Source organism: Maniola jurtina, chromosome 16 (genome assembly GCF_905333055.1).
Source record: "Maniola jurtina chromosome 16, ilManJurt1.1, whole genome shotgun sequence".
In the NCBI taxonomy this organism is placed as follows: Eukaryota; Metazoa; Arthropoda; class Insecta; order Lepidoptera; family Nymphalidae; genus Maniola; species Maniola jurtina.
The window spans coordinates 9,805,500-9,823,973 of NC_060044.1; the positions used below are offsets into that span (position 1 = coordinate 9,805,500).

Genomic DNA, 18,474 nt, shown 5'->3' on the forward strand with positions numbered 1-18,474 from the left:
TTTGAGGCTCTACTAAATGTCACAGAAATATTTCATATTGATAAGGAGAACCAAGAAACATTTTCATAAAGTTTAATTGAAGCTCAAGAAGCTATTTTGCTATTTCTAACATTCTACACGAGAAATTTGGGTTAAAAATAATGTAGTTTTGACCCATCAAGTTGTATTCTAACCTGTGGATGAACAAAAGTACTGATCATAAATTGTTTGTCATTATTATAGATGACAAATATATTTCTATCATAACACGAAGCGACTTCACAAAAGAAAGAAGAAAGCGATAAAGCCCAAGTCTAAAACAAGTTCTGTGTTTCGAAGCAGCAATCGCTCTATACAATGGCACCGTTGCAGTAAGAGTACTTTAGAAAGTCTACGTGCGCGGCCCTTTGTTAGCACAATTAACGTTTTGGTTGCACAAACATAGTGGGCTCACTAGTCCCTCGTATTAGGTACATATATTATCACACTATTTCCATTCAAGCTGAGCTTACTGTCCGGAACTTTTCTATATTCTTTGGTGTACCCATCACTGCCCATATTCATATACATACTAATTCCATACTAATGTTATAAATGCGAAAGTGTGTCTATCTGTCTATCTGTCTGTCTATCTATCTGTCTGTCTGCCTGTCCGTCTGTCTGCTACGTTTTCACGGCCCAACCACTGAACTGATTTTAATGAAAGGTACAGACTTGGGGTACACCCCGGGGAAGGACATAGGCTGCTTTTTATACCGGAAAATCAAAGAGTTCCTACAGGATTAAAAAAAAACGAAATCCACTCAGCTAGGTAGTGTAACATATTTCTGTTGTGTGGTAGGTAACTGGAGATATAATTTACATATTGTGAAACCCATAGTTTTGTAATATTAAGCAAAGATGGTTGTAAAGCTTGGCCCTTGGCCCTTAAATTAAATTCACGCCATTGACGCTGGTTAGTCTAAATGTATTTTTAGATTTCTATAAGAAGATTCCAGAAGTATATCTACTGAGTAACGGTGGAATGTAGCGTACTATTAAAACGATGAATTATTCTTACTGTCAAAATATTGTACTTGTCAATAACGACACGTAATTTTACTTCAATCAGACGTTATTGGGGCTCAGCCACTCTTAAACTAACATTTTGAAAACTGTACCATCTATGAATCCTACTATCGCAGAATCAAAGCCAAAGTAATATTTACCTGAAACAAAACAAATTCAAGTTAATAATTTGTATTGTCACATAATATGAAATCACAGGTCAGTCATCATGTCAAACAATATAAGATAACAGTGCCGCCGAATTTCTTATTGATAACAAAATCGAACTGAATAAGTAAATAGTTAAACCGAAGTAAAACACATTACGTAATCAATCGTGTGACTCAGAATAAAATATATATTCTCGTTCTCGTATTAAAATCTAATAAAAATGCATTGCGTAAGACGCAAGATAAGGTCATAGTGAGACTTAAGCAAGAACGTCTAAGTTTATTTATAACTACTTAATTGTTAACAAGTAAACATGTTAGCTTGACATGCTATAAATACAATCAAAGAACTACATATTAATCAGAGATAATATTTTCAGACAAGGTAATATCAAGATTGTCTGTTAGCTAATGTTGTAACTTTAGAACATATTTTAGTCAGAAGTAAGGACAGATTAAACTAATGAGGCATTGTGTCTCTATACAATAGTTGAATAGTAGATGATAGATGAATAAAAAGAAGAAGCCTTAATGCTCATCCAACTGTTGAATAATACCACAAAACATTATTGGCGTCACTCAGAAAAGCAGGTATTATTTAAATATTTTTATCGAATTATTGGAATGTCCTCTCCAAAACCAACACAAAAAAACACAAGTTTAATGTGCAAGGTTATCCGAGAGTTTTAATCTAAACAAACTAATGCCAAAATAAATAATTTAATTAGAGCGTGATTGCTATCACAACATCTAATTATTCAGTTCACAATCCAAATACCGAAAATATGCGATATCGCTCCGAATCTCAGAAGGAGACTGAACTAAAACCTTCAAAACACCCGTATTTATGCAAGTTCAATCTTGTCGGCCTCCTAGTAACAGATTGTATGACATCGAATGAGCGAAATATCGATTTTATCAAACTACCTGCATTAGATAAATTAATAATTTTATATTATTTTTGACAACTCAAATCAATTTTTAAAAATAACCTTACAACAGATATCAAGATAAAATTAGTTATACCAGCGAAATCAAAATTTCAATGGCAAGGAAAACTAGTCTGAGCAGAATTGCTGATTGCTGAAATAAACTAAAACCTTACAAAGTCCGATTACAAGTGTAAATTAAAAAATAACACTCCCGACAAGTGAAGGTTACAGTAACTAGAAAAGAGCTGATAATTTTCAAACTGCTGAACCGATTTTCTTGGATTATAGCTAAGAACACTCTCAATCAAGCCACCTTTTAAACAAAAAAAACTAAATTAAAATCGGATAATTAGTTTAGGAGCTACGTGCCACAGACAGATACACAGATACACACGTCAAACTTATAACACCCCTCTTTTTGGGTCGGGGGTTAAAAAACAATTTCGTAAAGCCTCTCGTTTGCAAAGGTAGAAACGGGCAGAACGAGTTAAATCCAGGTTTGCCAGACGCTCTCCCAATTTTGGTAATGCAGGTGAGACCGGACTTACAACAATTTATTTACTTACTATACGGCCGTTAAAATCTTGGCTTGTTTTGAGCATAACAGTCGTTGAGTTTGAATGTAGCGATGATATCACATGTTTTTTTATACGATCAGCAGACTTCTATAAGAGTAGTAAATACTTTGACTCACTCAAATTAGCAATAGAGGAATGACATAACATTGCTCTTTTTTGCTGCATTTAAAGTTTAAACCAGAATAATATAAGCCGGCGTACATTTATTTACTACTAGATAATGCCGGCGACTTCGTCCGCGTGGATTTAGATTTTTGTAAATGCATTGGGAAATATTTGATTTTCCGGGGTAAAAAATTGCCTCTGTGCCCATATAAATCGGTTAAACGGACGGACCTTTAAGAATCCCATGGGAACTCTTAGATTTAAAAATTCCGGGATAAAAAGTAGCTTATGTCCTTCTCCGGGATGTAAGCTTATTCTGTACCAAACATCAAAATCGGTTAAACTGTTGGGCCGTGAAAAGCTAGCACAGGCAGACAGACAGACGCACCTTCGCATTTATAATATTGGTATGGATTTGCAATCGTAAGTCGCAAGCTTCATTGCGTAATACGTTTCGCTTTTTAGCTACACACACGTGATACATACTCGTAGTTTTGTAACTAAGTACAGTTAGCTTACGAAACATGAGCTTTGAGTTTGTATGAACTGTGAATATTATTGTAGTTTGTAGAAGGACGCGTGATGTGGGACACGCCGCTTTTACGTCCGTTTGTTTAAATACTGTAGAGTACATAATAATTAATTATACTGTATGAGACAACAGAAGACGTTATTCTTTTGACCATGTACATATAAAACTGTAGAATATTCTCTGTAACTAAATGATAAGAACTTCGTTACTTTAAAAATATTTATTGCAGCCGTTTTCCATTTCTCCTCCGTAAATTAGAAGTCCTTCAGTAATGTTAGAGTCCAAGTTGACATATTTCTTTAGATCTTCCTCTATGCAATGCAACTTTTATTGACCTGCCTTCTGGTACGTTTTTTAGGTATAGTTGCAGTAGTACATTATTTTGTGGCTTGTACATCGCTGCAAAGTAGGTACAATATATACCCATCTACTTCAGATGTTACAACTAAGTTTACTTTTAATTAATACACAGTCCCTTGGTCATGGCTCCAGAGCTCTCAGAGATCTTGTTCTGGTATGTGAAATGCTCTAACAAGTTTTTAAAGTTGCCAACCTCCAAAAAGACTAGTGCGATTTTTTCCAACTCGCCATTTTTACAGACGAATATTTAATTTAATTACATTTTGGCCCAAATATGGATCAGGTTTACAACTAGTTATTTATTAAATACACATCATAGTGGGCGTTTAAATGCAGACACTGTGGTGACATCAACAGTAACATTGAAGGCAAATGCACTGTTGTATGACATCATTAAGGATGAGATGGTCGAGTGCCTATTTGTGATTATAATCAGTAGGTAATCAGCAGTTTAAATGGAATTATAGGCTCAAGCACAATTAGTTATGTACGTTGAATTAATGATTGCAATGATAAGAATCTGGTTACTGCGTATTGCAGGGTGTGTTAAGATAACCCAATTATTTGCTAGCCACAGAGGATGCTATTAGCAACAGTGAAAAATGCATAAAAAGAAAAGGTAACTGACTGACTGACCTATCAACGTACAGATCAAAACACTGAACGGATCGGGCTTAAGAGGGCTCTCTCCGTCACTCGTTTCCACTCGTTTCATACAATCGTAGTTCCAATTTCATTTGAATTAGAAAAATCTAAAACACCATAGACACAGATATTAGTTTCTAGAATATGTCTGCAAAATTTCATGGACTTTGGTTGCTTAATATTCAAATGAAATTGGAACTACGATTGTATGAAACGAGTGGAAACGAGTGACGGAGAGAGCCCTGTTAAAGACAAATCGAGAAGTTCCGAGTTTTGAAGTACTTTGCATAAAACTAGTAGATAGATCATATGAAAGAGACATTATTTAAGTGAGAAAACAAGAAGAGTGCCTTGTAACTTTTTATTTATATTCTGCTAGTTTTGTAATATATTGTATCTTCTATGACCACTCTGATAAAATACAGACATATTGTGTACAAAATAGAACAATAATTTAGAATGTACAACGATTCAAAACTGCAGTAATCTGATATTTCTTTGGCATCTCAAACCGGATCAGCACTCAAAATAAAAGTACCAAATCATCAAATCATAATTCAAGACAGGAATGCTATTCAGCGTCGACGTCTTATGGCGTCCATATGCGAATGACCTCAATATGTGGGAGGCGCATATTGTCAATTCGGTTGGATAACACTCAGTGTGTATTAAAGCTGGTTTTGATGTTGAACACATAAATTGGAGAAAAGAATTTCACAAATAAGTATCACAAAGTGAGGAATACAATAGTGAAGCTTTCCTTTTCTACAGAGATTATTATAAAAATCATGTCACTAATTGTTTTCGAGTTGTGAATTTTTGTGCAGTTATAAGGTAATAACAACATCCATTAAGATTGTAAGTGGTTTACTAGAAATATCTAGAACAAGTTAACATTGCCTGCCAAAATTATTATGATGAAAAAGTGCCTATTTCTACAGGGATTGTTGAATTGGATAGCTATCATCAATTAATTCAAATACTTCTTTGTTTAATTTAGTAATTACCACGGCATTAGTAAATTTAAGTAATTTTTAAAGACCATTAAATGACAAGTCTTAATTGCCTGTACGTTGTTAGGGAATTATTTCGCTTCTTTATTTAAATCGCTTACGCCTACAATAATTTACTTAGATCGGAATAACTACGTCTTTATCTTGTTGTTGGTCTAATTTTACGAATTATATTAGTTATGTCAGGATGCTACAAACTATAAAGTAAATATTGATCTGCTAAGGTATTATTTACGCGTTTACTCGATAGGTAAAATACACTGGTACCACATCGCTAAAGTTATCAAATATTTTATACTTACTTAATTAACTAATAAAGATTATTTGTTATTGTATAGAGTTCAATATTTTGTGGAGGACTAACGGAAATATTATCAATGTGCAATTATTTCAATTAGCCTCTACAAAATATTAATTTAGAATTTAGAGCACAGTCGCAGCTTAAAAATATAAACTTACTACTACTACTGGAATATGATCTCTTAAAAAATCGACTGCAAGCATTAGATCACACTAATTGACCTTTTAATTGGACAAACATTCAGGGCGATGAGCAATGGTTACAGTAGGCTGTGACCCCAAAAATAGGAATCATTTTTCCAGACTATTTATCAGTCTGGAGCTAGGCCCAGGCTCGCGCCTGCTCTTTATACCCATTTCCCCAGCTTTCTAGGTCATTTAGGGGCGTGGAAAGAGACAGCAAATTAAATTGCCAAGTGAATGCGGAAACTCCGATGTACTATAATAGGATAAAAATCTATTACACCTACCTGTATTACAGGATTAAGACAATAAGGAAAGCAATTTATGGGCTCTAACTTCATGCATGGTGATTAGGATAAGCCGAAAATACGAAAACAGACAACCCAAACGACTCAAGGATTTCTTAGTATCAAGCTCAATTTAAAAACATTATCTCACACCTACAGACTTCCTAATTAACTGTGAACTCATGACATCATATTCTGTCATTCGTCAAACTATTGATCTACGGCAGAAATTTTATGGGCCTTCCCAAGAGATTTTTACGCTTTAGCGTAGGTATCTTCTAACGTGCATACCACTGAAAATCGAAGACTGTCTCATATCCAATCTGATAAAATAAGACTAAACAGCCAACAGGGTGAATGTACGTTTAAAACTATTGATCTTTGGAGGATACTTTATGGCCTTCTCAAGAGATTTGAAAGCATTATAAGGCACGAAGACGTGCTAGTGATAACAATCGATGACTATCTCACATCAGATAAGATAAATGTACACAGCAGCTATTTGCAAATCTATTGATCTTCGTAAATATGGACTTCCCCAAGAGCTTTCACTTTTTAAAGTAACCCTAAGGTACGTACCAGTGAAAATCGATGACTATCTCATATCCAATCCAATAAATGAGCACTGCACACAGTATTTCAGTGAATTGAACGTTAGAACACACGAAAGGCCGGGGCCGCCGCACGAGCGCGTCGCGACACAGTTTCGACGGAGTGAGCCGCGAGTCCGCAATATCGATCGGGAACTCCTGGCGCCGGCGGTCCGCATATCCCTAGTACTCGCGCCCCTCCCACTGTATTGCCAGTGCCACCCTATCACACAGTGATGGGCATTACTGCTAAAATGATTTCAACATTTTCATGTGGTGAAATTATAATTTTTCTTCAGTGATTTCACAGACTCTTCACGGATAGTGATTATTATCAGGGTTCCGTACCCGAAGGGTACCGACGGACCCTATTACTAAGCTTCCGTTGACCGTCCGTCTGTCTGTCAGCGGTCTGTATCTCGTGAACCATAATAGGTAGAGTGTCGAAATTTTCACAGAATGTGTATTTCTATTGCCAGCATAACGACAAATAATGACTATTTCAAAATGGCCGCCATGAAAATTAAAGTGTTATTATTGTACGATGGTATGGGACCCTCGTGTGCGAATCCGACTTGCAATTTTATCTTCGCAATTAGAATCGTTTGCTACATTAATTTAACTAAAAATCGAGGTCAATCAGAGAGCGAATTTACACATATGATATTATTCGTACGGAAATTCGCTTTCAGTGAACCATAGCAAACGATTCTTTGCTACATAAAATAAATTTATATCTAGATGCTTTCTAACTGACACCCAGCTCTCGCTCGCGCGCTTTTAGCACAGGTCAACGACCGTGCGCGCGCGAAAAACAACAAAGCCATATTAAATGTAATAATTTTCAAACTTTTATTAATAACTAGCGACTCGCCCTGGCTTCGCACGGGTGGACATTTATTTTTTCTATTTTCCGGGATAAGATATAGCCTATACAGATTCGGAAGAATTCCTCTAAAGTCTAAGTAATGGTAAAAGAAATTTTGAAATCGGTCCAGTAGTTTTTGAGCCTATTCAATACAAACATACAAAAATACAAAGGTTTTCTCTTTATAATATTAGTATAGATGATTTTGCTTTATAATTTTTCATAAGGTGCTTGGCAAGTGATTTTTCACATGCTACCTATGAAATGGTCCATCTCTACGATAACACCCTTGGACATGGCGAATTAATGGCGTGACATTTAAACATTAATTTTTTTTGCTAATATTAGTTTTAAACCCGTTTGAATTAGCTTTGATATAGTTATGTTAGCTGACAAAAAATTTGCAAAGGAAAATTTGATACAGGAAAATCGTAAATCCCGAAATATTTTGTACATCATTCGATGATACTTTCACTATATTCTATTAACATAGCTAAGCAAATTCTTCAGATTTGATGACTTTCGTTAGGTAGGTACATACTGGGGACAACTTACTGCGCCTATTACTTTCCAAGAAGAGACGCTACAGAAATTTAAATCGGCCAAAGCTAGGATATCTAATTTGTGATTTTATTGCACTGTGCAAAACAAATCAAAACTTCAAAAATCTTGAAACTTTTTCTGAATAAAGAGAGATAAATTTTACTGGTATTGCTAGGTACCTTTATGGCATCTAGCTATTCCGTTTCTCTGAACCAAAAACTGTGAATTGGTGGTTACATCACAAAAAAAAATGTGTTCACGAAAAAATTAATTTACTAAATCACATATAGATAGCGCAGTCCGTCATTAACTTGCAGTGTTCTACATACATAAAAGTGTTAGGCATGTACTGTACGGGTATGTACTTTGTACGGAACCCTTTGTGTGTGAGTCTGACTCGCACTTGATCGGTTTTTCCTACATAATATAACTATTCAACTTTTCGTTTACACTTGTAGTCATCAACCTCCAATGTGATGTTTTTGCACTACATGCGATTTTACCTAATTTTTGAGACCAATGTAAATAATATGCAATATGCATGTATGTACCGTACCATATTCTAGCAAAATAAAAATGATGATGATGATGATGATGTTCACACTGACTTATCACAAAATTAATAAGTGTACACCTACCTAACTACATGGTATGCAATAAGTATTGTTTATTGCCATAACTGTACATCAATAGAAACTGGTTTGAAATAAATATCACACTTCATTATTTATTCATTCCACAATGCCTTTATGCGGCATGCATTATGCAGAGGCCTTGATATACACGGAATCCAATCGGCCATCTGCTGCCAATGACTAAATGTTCAATATTACCATTTATCAAAATATAAAAACCAAGCTGACCAATCCTACTTCACTCGGGTGGAAATTCTGTAAGTCCATTGTGGGGTGGAATTTACGGTAACCCATTTTGAGGATGGAATTTTAAAAAAGCCCAAATACCAATTTCCACAACTTTCATCCCCCATTAATAACCCTTTTAGGGGTGGAATTTTCAAAAATCGTGAAACATATTGTATTTCTTCATAAAAACCAACAACCTAAATATCAATTTTCAAAGGCAAAAAAATGATGCATTTTTTTTTATGCCAGTTTTCATCCTCCTCTCTTAGCAGTTGAATTTCCCAAAAACCTTGTACCACCAGTACCTATCAACCACAATTATTAAAATATTAAGTAGTAAGGTTAAGTTTTTTAGACCAATTTTTTATTCAATTAATCTTTTACAAACCCTTAACGCACTCATATAATCTGATTATAGTCCACATAAATGACATTCTTGGCTATCTGATTGCAGATAGCTAAGAAATATCAAAAAAAAAAAAAAAAAAAATTACAAGTACTTTTGTATCGTCAAATGCATCTATCACTGGTTCAGAATGCCTGAATTCAAAATTAACAAACCCTAACTTTTGCAACCCATTTTTCTTTTATTAAAGGTCAAAGCTTAACGGTAGCCATAACATAATTTTGCCAACTGTCATGCACATGCTGCACATGTAACACAGTGTTAGAATGCTGTATGCTGTACTTAATATCATAAAATGTTTAATTGCATAGTAACTTGATAGTCACAATCCATTGGCTACAGCTAGCTGATAAACAAAAAATTATCCATAATAACGTTTGTACACATCAATTAGTGTGATAAAGTTTACTTAATATTTCAATAATTAATGAGTCTCAGTAATTAACTTACAAATAGTTTTATTTGTAAATTATTACTCATTTCATTAGAATAATTACTTGGCAATGCCTGGCAAAAACAGGAACAAATAACAGGAAGACAAGTGTAAATTAAAAATTTATAACACCCCCGACAAGTGAAGGGTACAGTAACTAGAAAAAGAGCTGATAACTTTCAAATTTTTTCGTTTTACTTTCAGATTTTCTTGGATTATAGCTAAGAACACTCTCGATCAAGCCACTTTTCAAACAAAAAAAAACTAAATTAAAATCGGTTCATTAGTTTAGGAGCTACAATGCCACAGACAGATACACAGATACTCACATCAAACTTACAATACCCCTCTTTTTGGGTCAGGGGTTAAAAAAGGCCTCTAGAGGCTCTGTCCCTCGGATTTAACATGCTGTTAGCTGAGATTCAAGATAACTCTGTACTTTTCATCAAAATCAGTTTAACAGATGGGCCGTGAAAACCTACCAGCCAGATACAGAGACAGACACACTGGTGTTGGTTCTGATGTTTTTCTCCTAACTAAATTAAGAGTATCTGTATCTTTTTCTTTTTAAAACTGCTAAAAAAGGACAGAAAATGAAAAAGCTCTAAATTTTAGTGCACTCTACAAATTTAACCAAAAAACCAGATTTGTCTGTCCTTTTCTTATTACATTGGTAAGCAAAGATGTGTAGTCTAAAATTTAGTTGCACTCAGAATCAGTGCCACTATTGAATTTATAATATTAGTATGGGCCATGGAGAATGGGTTACAAGTCTATCTGTCTGTTGCTTATTCATGTTCAACTGCTAATTTATCAACCTTAACAAATATGGCAGACACACAGTCACATAGCTTGAACCCTGAACTTAGGATACTTCTTCTTATATCCATGAAAATTGTTATTTTGATTAAAAATTAAGAAATTCAAGTGTCAGGATTTTTAGAAATTACACCCTCACAGATTTTCAAAACTCCCACTTGAGCAAAGCCAGGGTGCCTCAGCTAATTAATAACAGAAGTGTAGATAATTAATTGTGAAACTATAATGATTAATACTATAAATAGGTACAAATTCCTACCAATGTAAGTTCAATATTACTTAGGTAAGTAGGTATATTATTGATATTAGATAACACAAACACATAGATTGGGTGTGGTAGATTAGGTCCACACAAGTGCAATTTACATTTAACCAGACATTTTTAAAAACTTTCACAGATTTTAAGCAAGATTCATGTCGGATTGACTAACCTGGAAAATGTATACCTATTTTTATTTTTGTTTTACTATGGCAGTTACATCCATACCCTTGAATGGCTTCTAAAATCATCGAACTGAAACACCTTTTCGGCAGGACTGTGTCAGCACTCGTCAAATACCAAAATAAATGTTTATAAACCGGGCAAAATGAGTACCACTATTGGTATGCGAAACCTAAATTGGGCCTCTTGAGGTAACCAATTTGGAATTGAATATTGAAAGAATCCAATTGGCTCAATAAATATTTAAAGTTTAAACCTTAAAAAACAGCTTACCTTCAATTAAAATTAATAAGCACCGTTTTAAAATACAGCTGACACACAAACGTAGAACTTCACTAAATATCACGGATCACCTTGTTCCAAGATATCGGGTCAAATATACACAAACTATATTATTAGTCTCACAGTCAATCTTTTACTTTAAAATCATTACCATTCACTTCTTAACAACGACGCTTATAAATAATCACTATTCATATAGAAACAGTCTGAATATCATCCGTGAATACGAGTACGGACAGGGCGTCGGGAAGGCAAGGCAAAAGACCGCCGCCGTGAAAGCATCACTTTTCCGCCCATGACATAGACTAAGCTCTAGTGCAGATGGTACAACTAGTATAGTTGTGTGGTCCTACCAGTGCTTTTCATATGAAATGATTTTACTCATTAATTACATTACAAAGTAAGTGGAGATTTTCTGCAAGTAACTTACAATAAAATTATGGCTAGTTTTTAAGTTATTTTAAGATTCAAGATTTTTATTTGCAGAAACATTTTTTACAGTGAGATGTTATTAAGTACATATTGTCCAGTAGAAATGTTTCATCTTACATAATCAGGCATCGTGTCATAGTTAAATTGCTATTGTAGATTCAATTTTAAAATAAGTTTTTGATTTAAACTAAATTTTAAAATACATTTCAGGCTATAATTGTAAATTCAATTTTAAAATATTTGAATAATTGTTGGAATAAAATTAATTATGTCATTAAAGGTGTGTTAATTTTCTTGAAATAATCTTAATTTTCTTGTAAATAATAAAGTTAGATAATCTCTCAGTTTGCATTACTCCTAAAAAAATGTTCTTTTTTTTCTAATATATTACCTATTCTGTTGATGAAGTAGCAAACATATAGTTAAACTCCAGATAGGCAGAGTTCAAACAATTGTATTTTTAAAGTGAAGACAAATACACATTTGTGTATAATAATAATAATAGCCCAGTCTGGATCTTACGAAGGAAACATTGACTACGTGAGTACGACAACGATATATCTGTTTTTGACTACTCTTTGACACAAATGATGTCATACTTTGGCATGAACCATAGAGTCAAACTTCTTTGTTTATTTGTCTATGGTATATCACCTGCTAAGGTTAAGTACGCACTATCAAGATTATGGACAGTTACTTCACTTTCACAGACCTAGTATTTATGAGTTACTTTCTAATCATTCAATATTTTATAATAAAAACTAAATGGGGTGGGGAAATAGGGATTTGATGAATTTTATCCTCGCGACATCTCGCGATGTTTCTCGACTAAGTTTGTTCCTTGAGAGCTGAGAATTAAATATAAAAAATCTTAACATTCTCATTTTTGCGTTGCGCGTATAGATGGCGTTGTATTATTTCATATCGCGTATGCAACCCAGAACTCGCCAGCAATCAATAGAAAAGAAGGTCAAATTTGGTTGATTTTCAAGCAAAAATCGTCTATACCTTCTTAACAGTAGGGTTGATTTTGAAGTACCATTCAAGTATTTCGTTGCTAGCCATGATAAAAAGTACAGTTCCAGTGCGTGGGCACAAGTTACTGTGCAAACGTTAGGGGTGGCTATTCCAACAACAATGGTTTCAGGGGATGGGCTTCCGAGACGGTCATAGGCTTGATGACAATCACGTTGTTCTCTTTTGCAGCTTGATGCGGCCGTTAAGCAGCTTGATCCAACAAGAGGCACTTTTTAGGGTTCCGTGTAAAACGGAAAGTGTAAAAACGGAACCCTATTAATGTCACTCTGCTGTATGTCTGTCTGAACTTTAATAAAAACAACATCTCTAATTGAATTTTCTTTATTACAAAATGTAGAAATAATCAGTTTAAAAGATCATAACATTATCACATTTATCAATCTGAAAAAAATAATATTATTTCTTAGTAATAAACCGTAGGTATGTATAAATACTTATGTATAGTAGGTACTTAATCAATAACACTGTTAAACAATTTTCGAGGAAGTGCTAATGTTGCACAATCAATAAAACTACATTCTTACAGCTAAAATATTCTGCCATGTTTTTCTAACCATTTTGTCAACTACTTACATAGTTTAGACGCATAAAAATAAAAGACGCATAAATTTCAAGATAAGGACAGATTTGACTTGTAAAGTAGGTTTCAGTTAAAACGAGACAGTCTGTCTCGCCTTACCAGTGTCTTAAATTTGAGCAGTCAATAGATCCCAGCCTTATGAGTTTGGGATGCTCTTAACTGCATTAGTAAAGTTTATGCCAATATTCCACCGTAATAGATACAAAACAGCGAAGGCAGAACTCACAAGAGCACCTCCTCAAATGACACAATAATTGTCAATAGAATAAAACTAATTTTCATGCTTAAAGCTAAAAATCATTAAAAGCCGTCCGCCTTAGCCAAAAAAAAACATCGCACTAATATATATTTTTTCTGTCTACATATAGGTACCTACTTACAGCGTGTTTGAATATTACAAGTGTAAATTAAAAATTTATAACACCCCCGAACTAGAAAAGAGCTGATAACTTTCAAACGGCTAAACCGATTTTCTTAGATTATAGGTAAGAACACTCTCGATAAAGCCACCTTTTAAACAAAAAAAAAATAAATTAAAATCGGTTCATTAGTTTAGGAGCTACGATGCCACAGACAGATACACAGATACACACATTAAACTTATAACACCCCTCTTTTTGGGTCAGGGGTTAAAAACAAGACGAATAATGCCATTAATTCAAATAAAATATAATATAATAAACGACAAACGTTTAAACGGTCCTTCGAGATAACAGAAGTTTTTTTACGATATCCATAATTATGAATGCTATGTGGTTGTCTGTTGGCTAGTTTTAATCACGGAGCAACGAATTAACTTACTACTTTTCATCCCGCAAAATCAAAGAGTTTCCAGGGAGTTTTAAATATGTAGATAGGTACCTTCCTAAACCCACGTGTAGGCGCGGGCATCCGCTTATACAAAATACTTTAATATCAGTCATTTTTGTGCAAAAAAATTGTATCATTATTAATATCAGAATGCCCTAGTGTAGGGCCAGTTATTGCTAGAAGACGAATGGTGATCCATGTAGGGACTATCAGTCAGTAGTAGTTTACTTCCACTCAACCCTGAACTACTACTACCGCTAGAAGAGAACATACTCTTACTCCCAGTGTAGAAAGAGAGAGATGTATGCACTGGTTCTCGAGTTGTCCTTCGTCTCGCTCGCACTAATGACGCAAAAGCTACAGCAATCGCGCAAAGGAAAATGACTCCTAATACACAGAACGCTAGTGCCATTTTCCCTGGTGATAGGCAAATCGTCTTGTCCCCAGGGGAGAAACCACGCACGAGCTCTTCCTCTTTTTCTATTCTTCTCGAACCTGTAAAACAAATAATTAGATTCAATCTAAGGATGAGAGACATGGTCGCTAACTATGGGTCTACACCCTACAGAGTCACTCAGCGAGCGATAGAGAGAGTTTTGCTTGGAGTTTTTCTACGTGATCAAATTAGAAATGAGGAGATCCGTAGGAGAACTAGAGTGGCCGACATAGCTCAACGGGTTGCGAAGCTGTATTAGCAGTAGGCAGGGCACTAAGTTCAAAAAGCCGATAGACGTAGGGGTCCCAAGGTGCTAGAATGGCAACCTCGCAAAGGAAAGCGCAGCGTTGGAAGACCCCCCATTAGATGGACAGACGACATCAAACGAGTCGCAAGAAGCCGCTAGATTAAGGCGGCGCAAGACCGTGGCGTGTCGAAGTCCCTACAAAGGCCTATATCCATTGTCCAGCAGAGAATGCTGATGATGATAAATAAATGCAAACATTTACCTCTTATTGAAGCTTCATCTTCTAACTCGATATTAGGTGCAAGCACTTCTATGCTATTATACACCTCCAGTCTATCTATAACCAGTCCTTTCGCCTCCTTGTCCAATCGAGCCTTCCTCACCAACCCATCCTTAGTCTGCTGAGGCTTCTGCAAGGCTCTGCAATCGACTTGAGGGCATGCACCTCTGCACAACTCTATGCCACAGGATAAGTGCAGTTTTGCTCTATCGGGGAACTTAAATGCTGCAAATATGGTTACGGCATGCTGGTATGTCATCATATTCTTGAAAATATATTCGGGGTCTTTTGACATTTTCAAGGTTTCCTCTTCATGGTTAAAATCAGTCGGGTTCTCGGCGAAGTCAATTTCTCGTTGCTTGTGCCGATGCACGGATGGTTTGTTGAAAATGGTTTCGTCGATTGGACAGCCGGCTTCGTCGAGGAGTTTTTGCGATGCTTCGCCTAAACCGTCGTGTGCCACACAGTTCGTTACGCGGAGACCAACTCCAACTGAAACACATCATAGAATTAGGAAATTAGATATCGCTTACATGAAAAGAATGAAGATAGTTGCGCCAACGTTTTTCATTGATTTGTGACTAGCACAGATAATATATAGTAGAAATGATTCATCATACTGATTAAGTAAACTTATGGTGACTACTACATTGAACTAATAATACTACGTAGACTACTAACGATTTTTTCTGGCATAATGGTGTACGCTGCAGCCTCATTAGAAGACCTCAGGTTTGATCTCCATCTGGGTCAATTATTTAAGAATCATTCATATCTAATTTCTGGTTGGTTTGGTACTTCAGCTACAGATACATAGTAGTTACCCCTCTACCGGAACAATCATATTACCTACGATGCCGCGTAGAAATCAGTAATTAGATTTAAGGTGGATGCGACGGGTCTGCCCGCGAAATTTAAATTTTATTTAATTTTTTTAATCGACTTTAGACGTTGATGATGATAATGAACATCCAAATATTTATGCTCTATAAACTTGTAAATTTTGCTAGGTGATCTATCTTTGACTTCGCTAAGAAATGATCATCAGAAATTCCACCAAAACAAAACTTACTACTAGCTAGTCCATACTAATATTATAAATGCGAAAGTGTGTCTGTCTGTCTGTCTGTCTGCTTTTCACGGCCCAACAGTTTAACCGATTCTGACGAAATTTGGTACAGAGTTAGCTTATATCCCGGAGACGGACATAGGCTACTTTTTATCCCGGAAAATCAAAGAGTTCCAACGGGATTCCTAAGGACCCATCCGCTCAACCGATTTGTATGGATACCGAGGTAGCTTGCGTCCCTGTAATTGACATTGGCAACTTTTTATCCCGGAAAATCAAACAGTTCCCACGGGATCTTTGAAAACCTAAATCCACTCGAATGAAGTCGTGGGCATCCTCTAGTAAAGAATAAAGCTCCTTACCAGGCAAAGTGCATTGTATGAGCAGTCTGGTCGGCTGTCCAACCTCCACTGTAGCCGGTTCAGTGCCAGCAACTGTGGGAGCCAAGTCCATCCAAGCTCGAGCCGACTCCAGCAAGAACTGCCTTTGTTCCATCTCGACAGGGTTATCCCAACCTTGGCGGTTACGACCAGTTCTGAAAAATATATTTTAAAACAGTTTAACATTTGATTTTCCCTGAGAAAAATTCTGAAAGGCTGATAGAACTAAATGTGGGTTTAACAAATTAAGCACTGAGGACAAATTATGATGTGGAATTCCTCAATAACCATCTTTCAAGTAAATATTGGATCTTAATTAGTTTAATACTCCTGACTCCATTCTGATAGGATCTCTACTCTCTATTTGTTGATATGCCCCTATTTGTGTACCTACTAAATTTTTATACCTAAGTACGACTTGTTCTTTCTATCTTTTAATATCTAGGCATTTCGTTGGTAAACGCACTCTGCGTCACAGCAGAACACGACAACTTTTGGTAGATTCGTCTACTTTTTCTTTTAAATTTCCTCTAAGTAAAGTACCCACCTACGAGTAAGTACCTAATTATTTAGTTAATGATTGTATCCTGTATCCATCATGTACTGACTCCTAAACGAGTATAGTAGGTACAGTTTAAGGTACAGTTTCAATAATACCTCATCCGCTTGTCGTGTCCGTGTCCGGTCATTTCTCGTAGTTTAGTTTTAATGACGCCCTCCAGCGCCGAGCTGATTATGCGCACCGCACGCGGCTGCAATTTACACCTGTAATGGACATATTTATCATGTTAGACGAATGTGTATCACGCAACTGACAACTTATCTATACCTATGTAGGTATACCTACACCACGCCACCTGAATCCAATTAGGAAGGTAGGCACTGACTTAGTTTTAGGTATTCCGTAGTCCATACCTCAAAAGGAAAAACGGAACCCAGGATCACTTGGTTGTCTATCTATCTGTCCGTCTGTCGTGTCTGTCAAGAAAACCTATAGGGTATTTCCCGTTGACCTAGAATCATGAAATTTGGCAGGTAGATAGGTCATATATCACAAGTACCATGAATTTGTAGTTTTATATCACCCAAAAAAAAATTAAAATATGTTCACGGATTTTTTTTTTCTAAAATTCACTAAATCACATATAGATGGCGCAGACCGTTATTAACTTGCAGGGTTCTGCATAAAGGTGTTACAGTATCTTGTAGGATGACACGGGACCCTTCGTGTCCGAGTCCGTCTCGCACTTGACCGGTTTTTCAATAGGATCTAGAGGACCTACCTAGATAGATCGTAGCATTACCCAAGTAGTTGAAAAAGAATAAGAAAATTCTTCTAAATATCTCCATGTTTGCACTAATTACACACAAAAATTATAACAATAAGATTTATTTTGCAGAGTCCGGCAGTGCTCGGTCCGGTAGAATGTAGATTTATTCCCATACCACGCCTTCGGTTATGTATTAGCAAATGTCAAGGCTGACCAAAGTATGTATTACGAAATGCCTGATCAAGGCACTTAGACAAATTGTTATTACGGTTGGAGACTGGAGCAATTTTAGAGGTGTACCTGCATAGATAGGTAGGTACTTAATGCTGCTATATAATGTGTTTTGATTTGATTTAAAATATGAATTATGGCCAGAAAATAAAACTTTTACGATGATCGCCTCAGAGTTCTACACTCTTGAAATCTTGCATTGCACTGATTCTCGCCCAAAGCAAGAATAACCTTTCAAATGTGGTAGGACCGGGAAGCGACTAGATAGGAAGCTTTTATCGTAGAACACTTTCCAAAAACCTAAGTACAGTAAAGACTCGATT

The 18,474-nt window shown here is 35.7% G+C and overlaps 2 protein-coding genes across 16 annotated transcripts in view; both read right to left on the reverse strand.

Moving 5' to 3' along the window:
- LOC123873238 (spectrin beta chain) overlaps nt 1-11,676 on the reverse strand; it is a 73,024-nt gene extending 61,348 nt beyond the window's left edge. For 14 of the 15 annotated variants that reach the window (XM_045918004.1, XM_045918000.1, XM_045918003.1 and 11 more), the window contains exon 1: nt 11,369-11,676. The gene's annotated coding sequence lies outside the window, so the exon portion shown is untranslated. Of the gene's footprint in view, nt 1-6,710; nt 6,859-11,368 lie in introns of those variants that run through there. The other variant, XM_045917989.1, reaches the window with a different exon arrangement.
- Nucleotides 11,677-14,071: 2,395 nt separating this feature from the next.
- Nucleotides 14,072-18,474, reverse strand: part of LOC123873240 — a 60,720-nt gene continuing 56,317 nt past the window's right edge. The window contains exons 4-7 of the mRNA XM_045918006.1: nt 17,307-17,414; nt 16,632-16,804; nt 15,183-15,692; nt 14,072-14,732 (exon numbers count right to left, since the gene is read on the reverse strand). Of these exons, the coding sequence (XP_045773962.1) occupies nt 14,383-14,732; nt 15,183-15,692; nt 16,632-16,804; nt 17,307-17,414 (1,141 nt within the window). The 3' untranslated portion in view covers nt 14,072-14,382. The remainder of the gene's footprint in view (nt 14,733-15,182; nt 15,693-16,631; nt 16,805-17,306; nt 17,415-18,474) is intronic.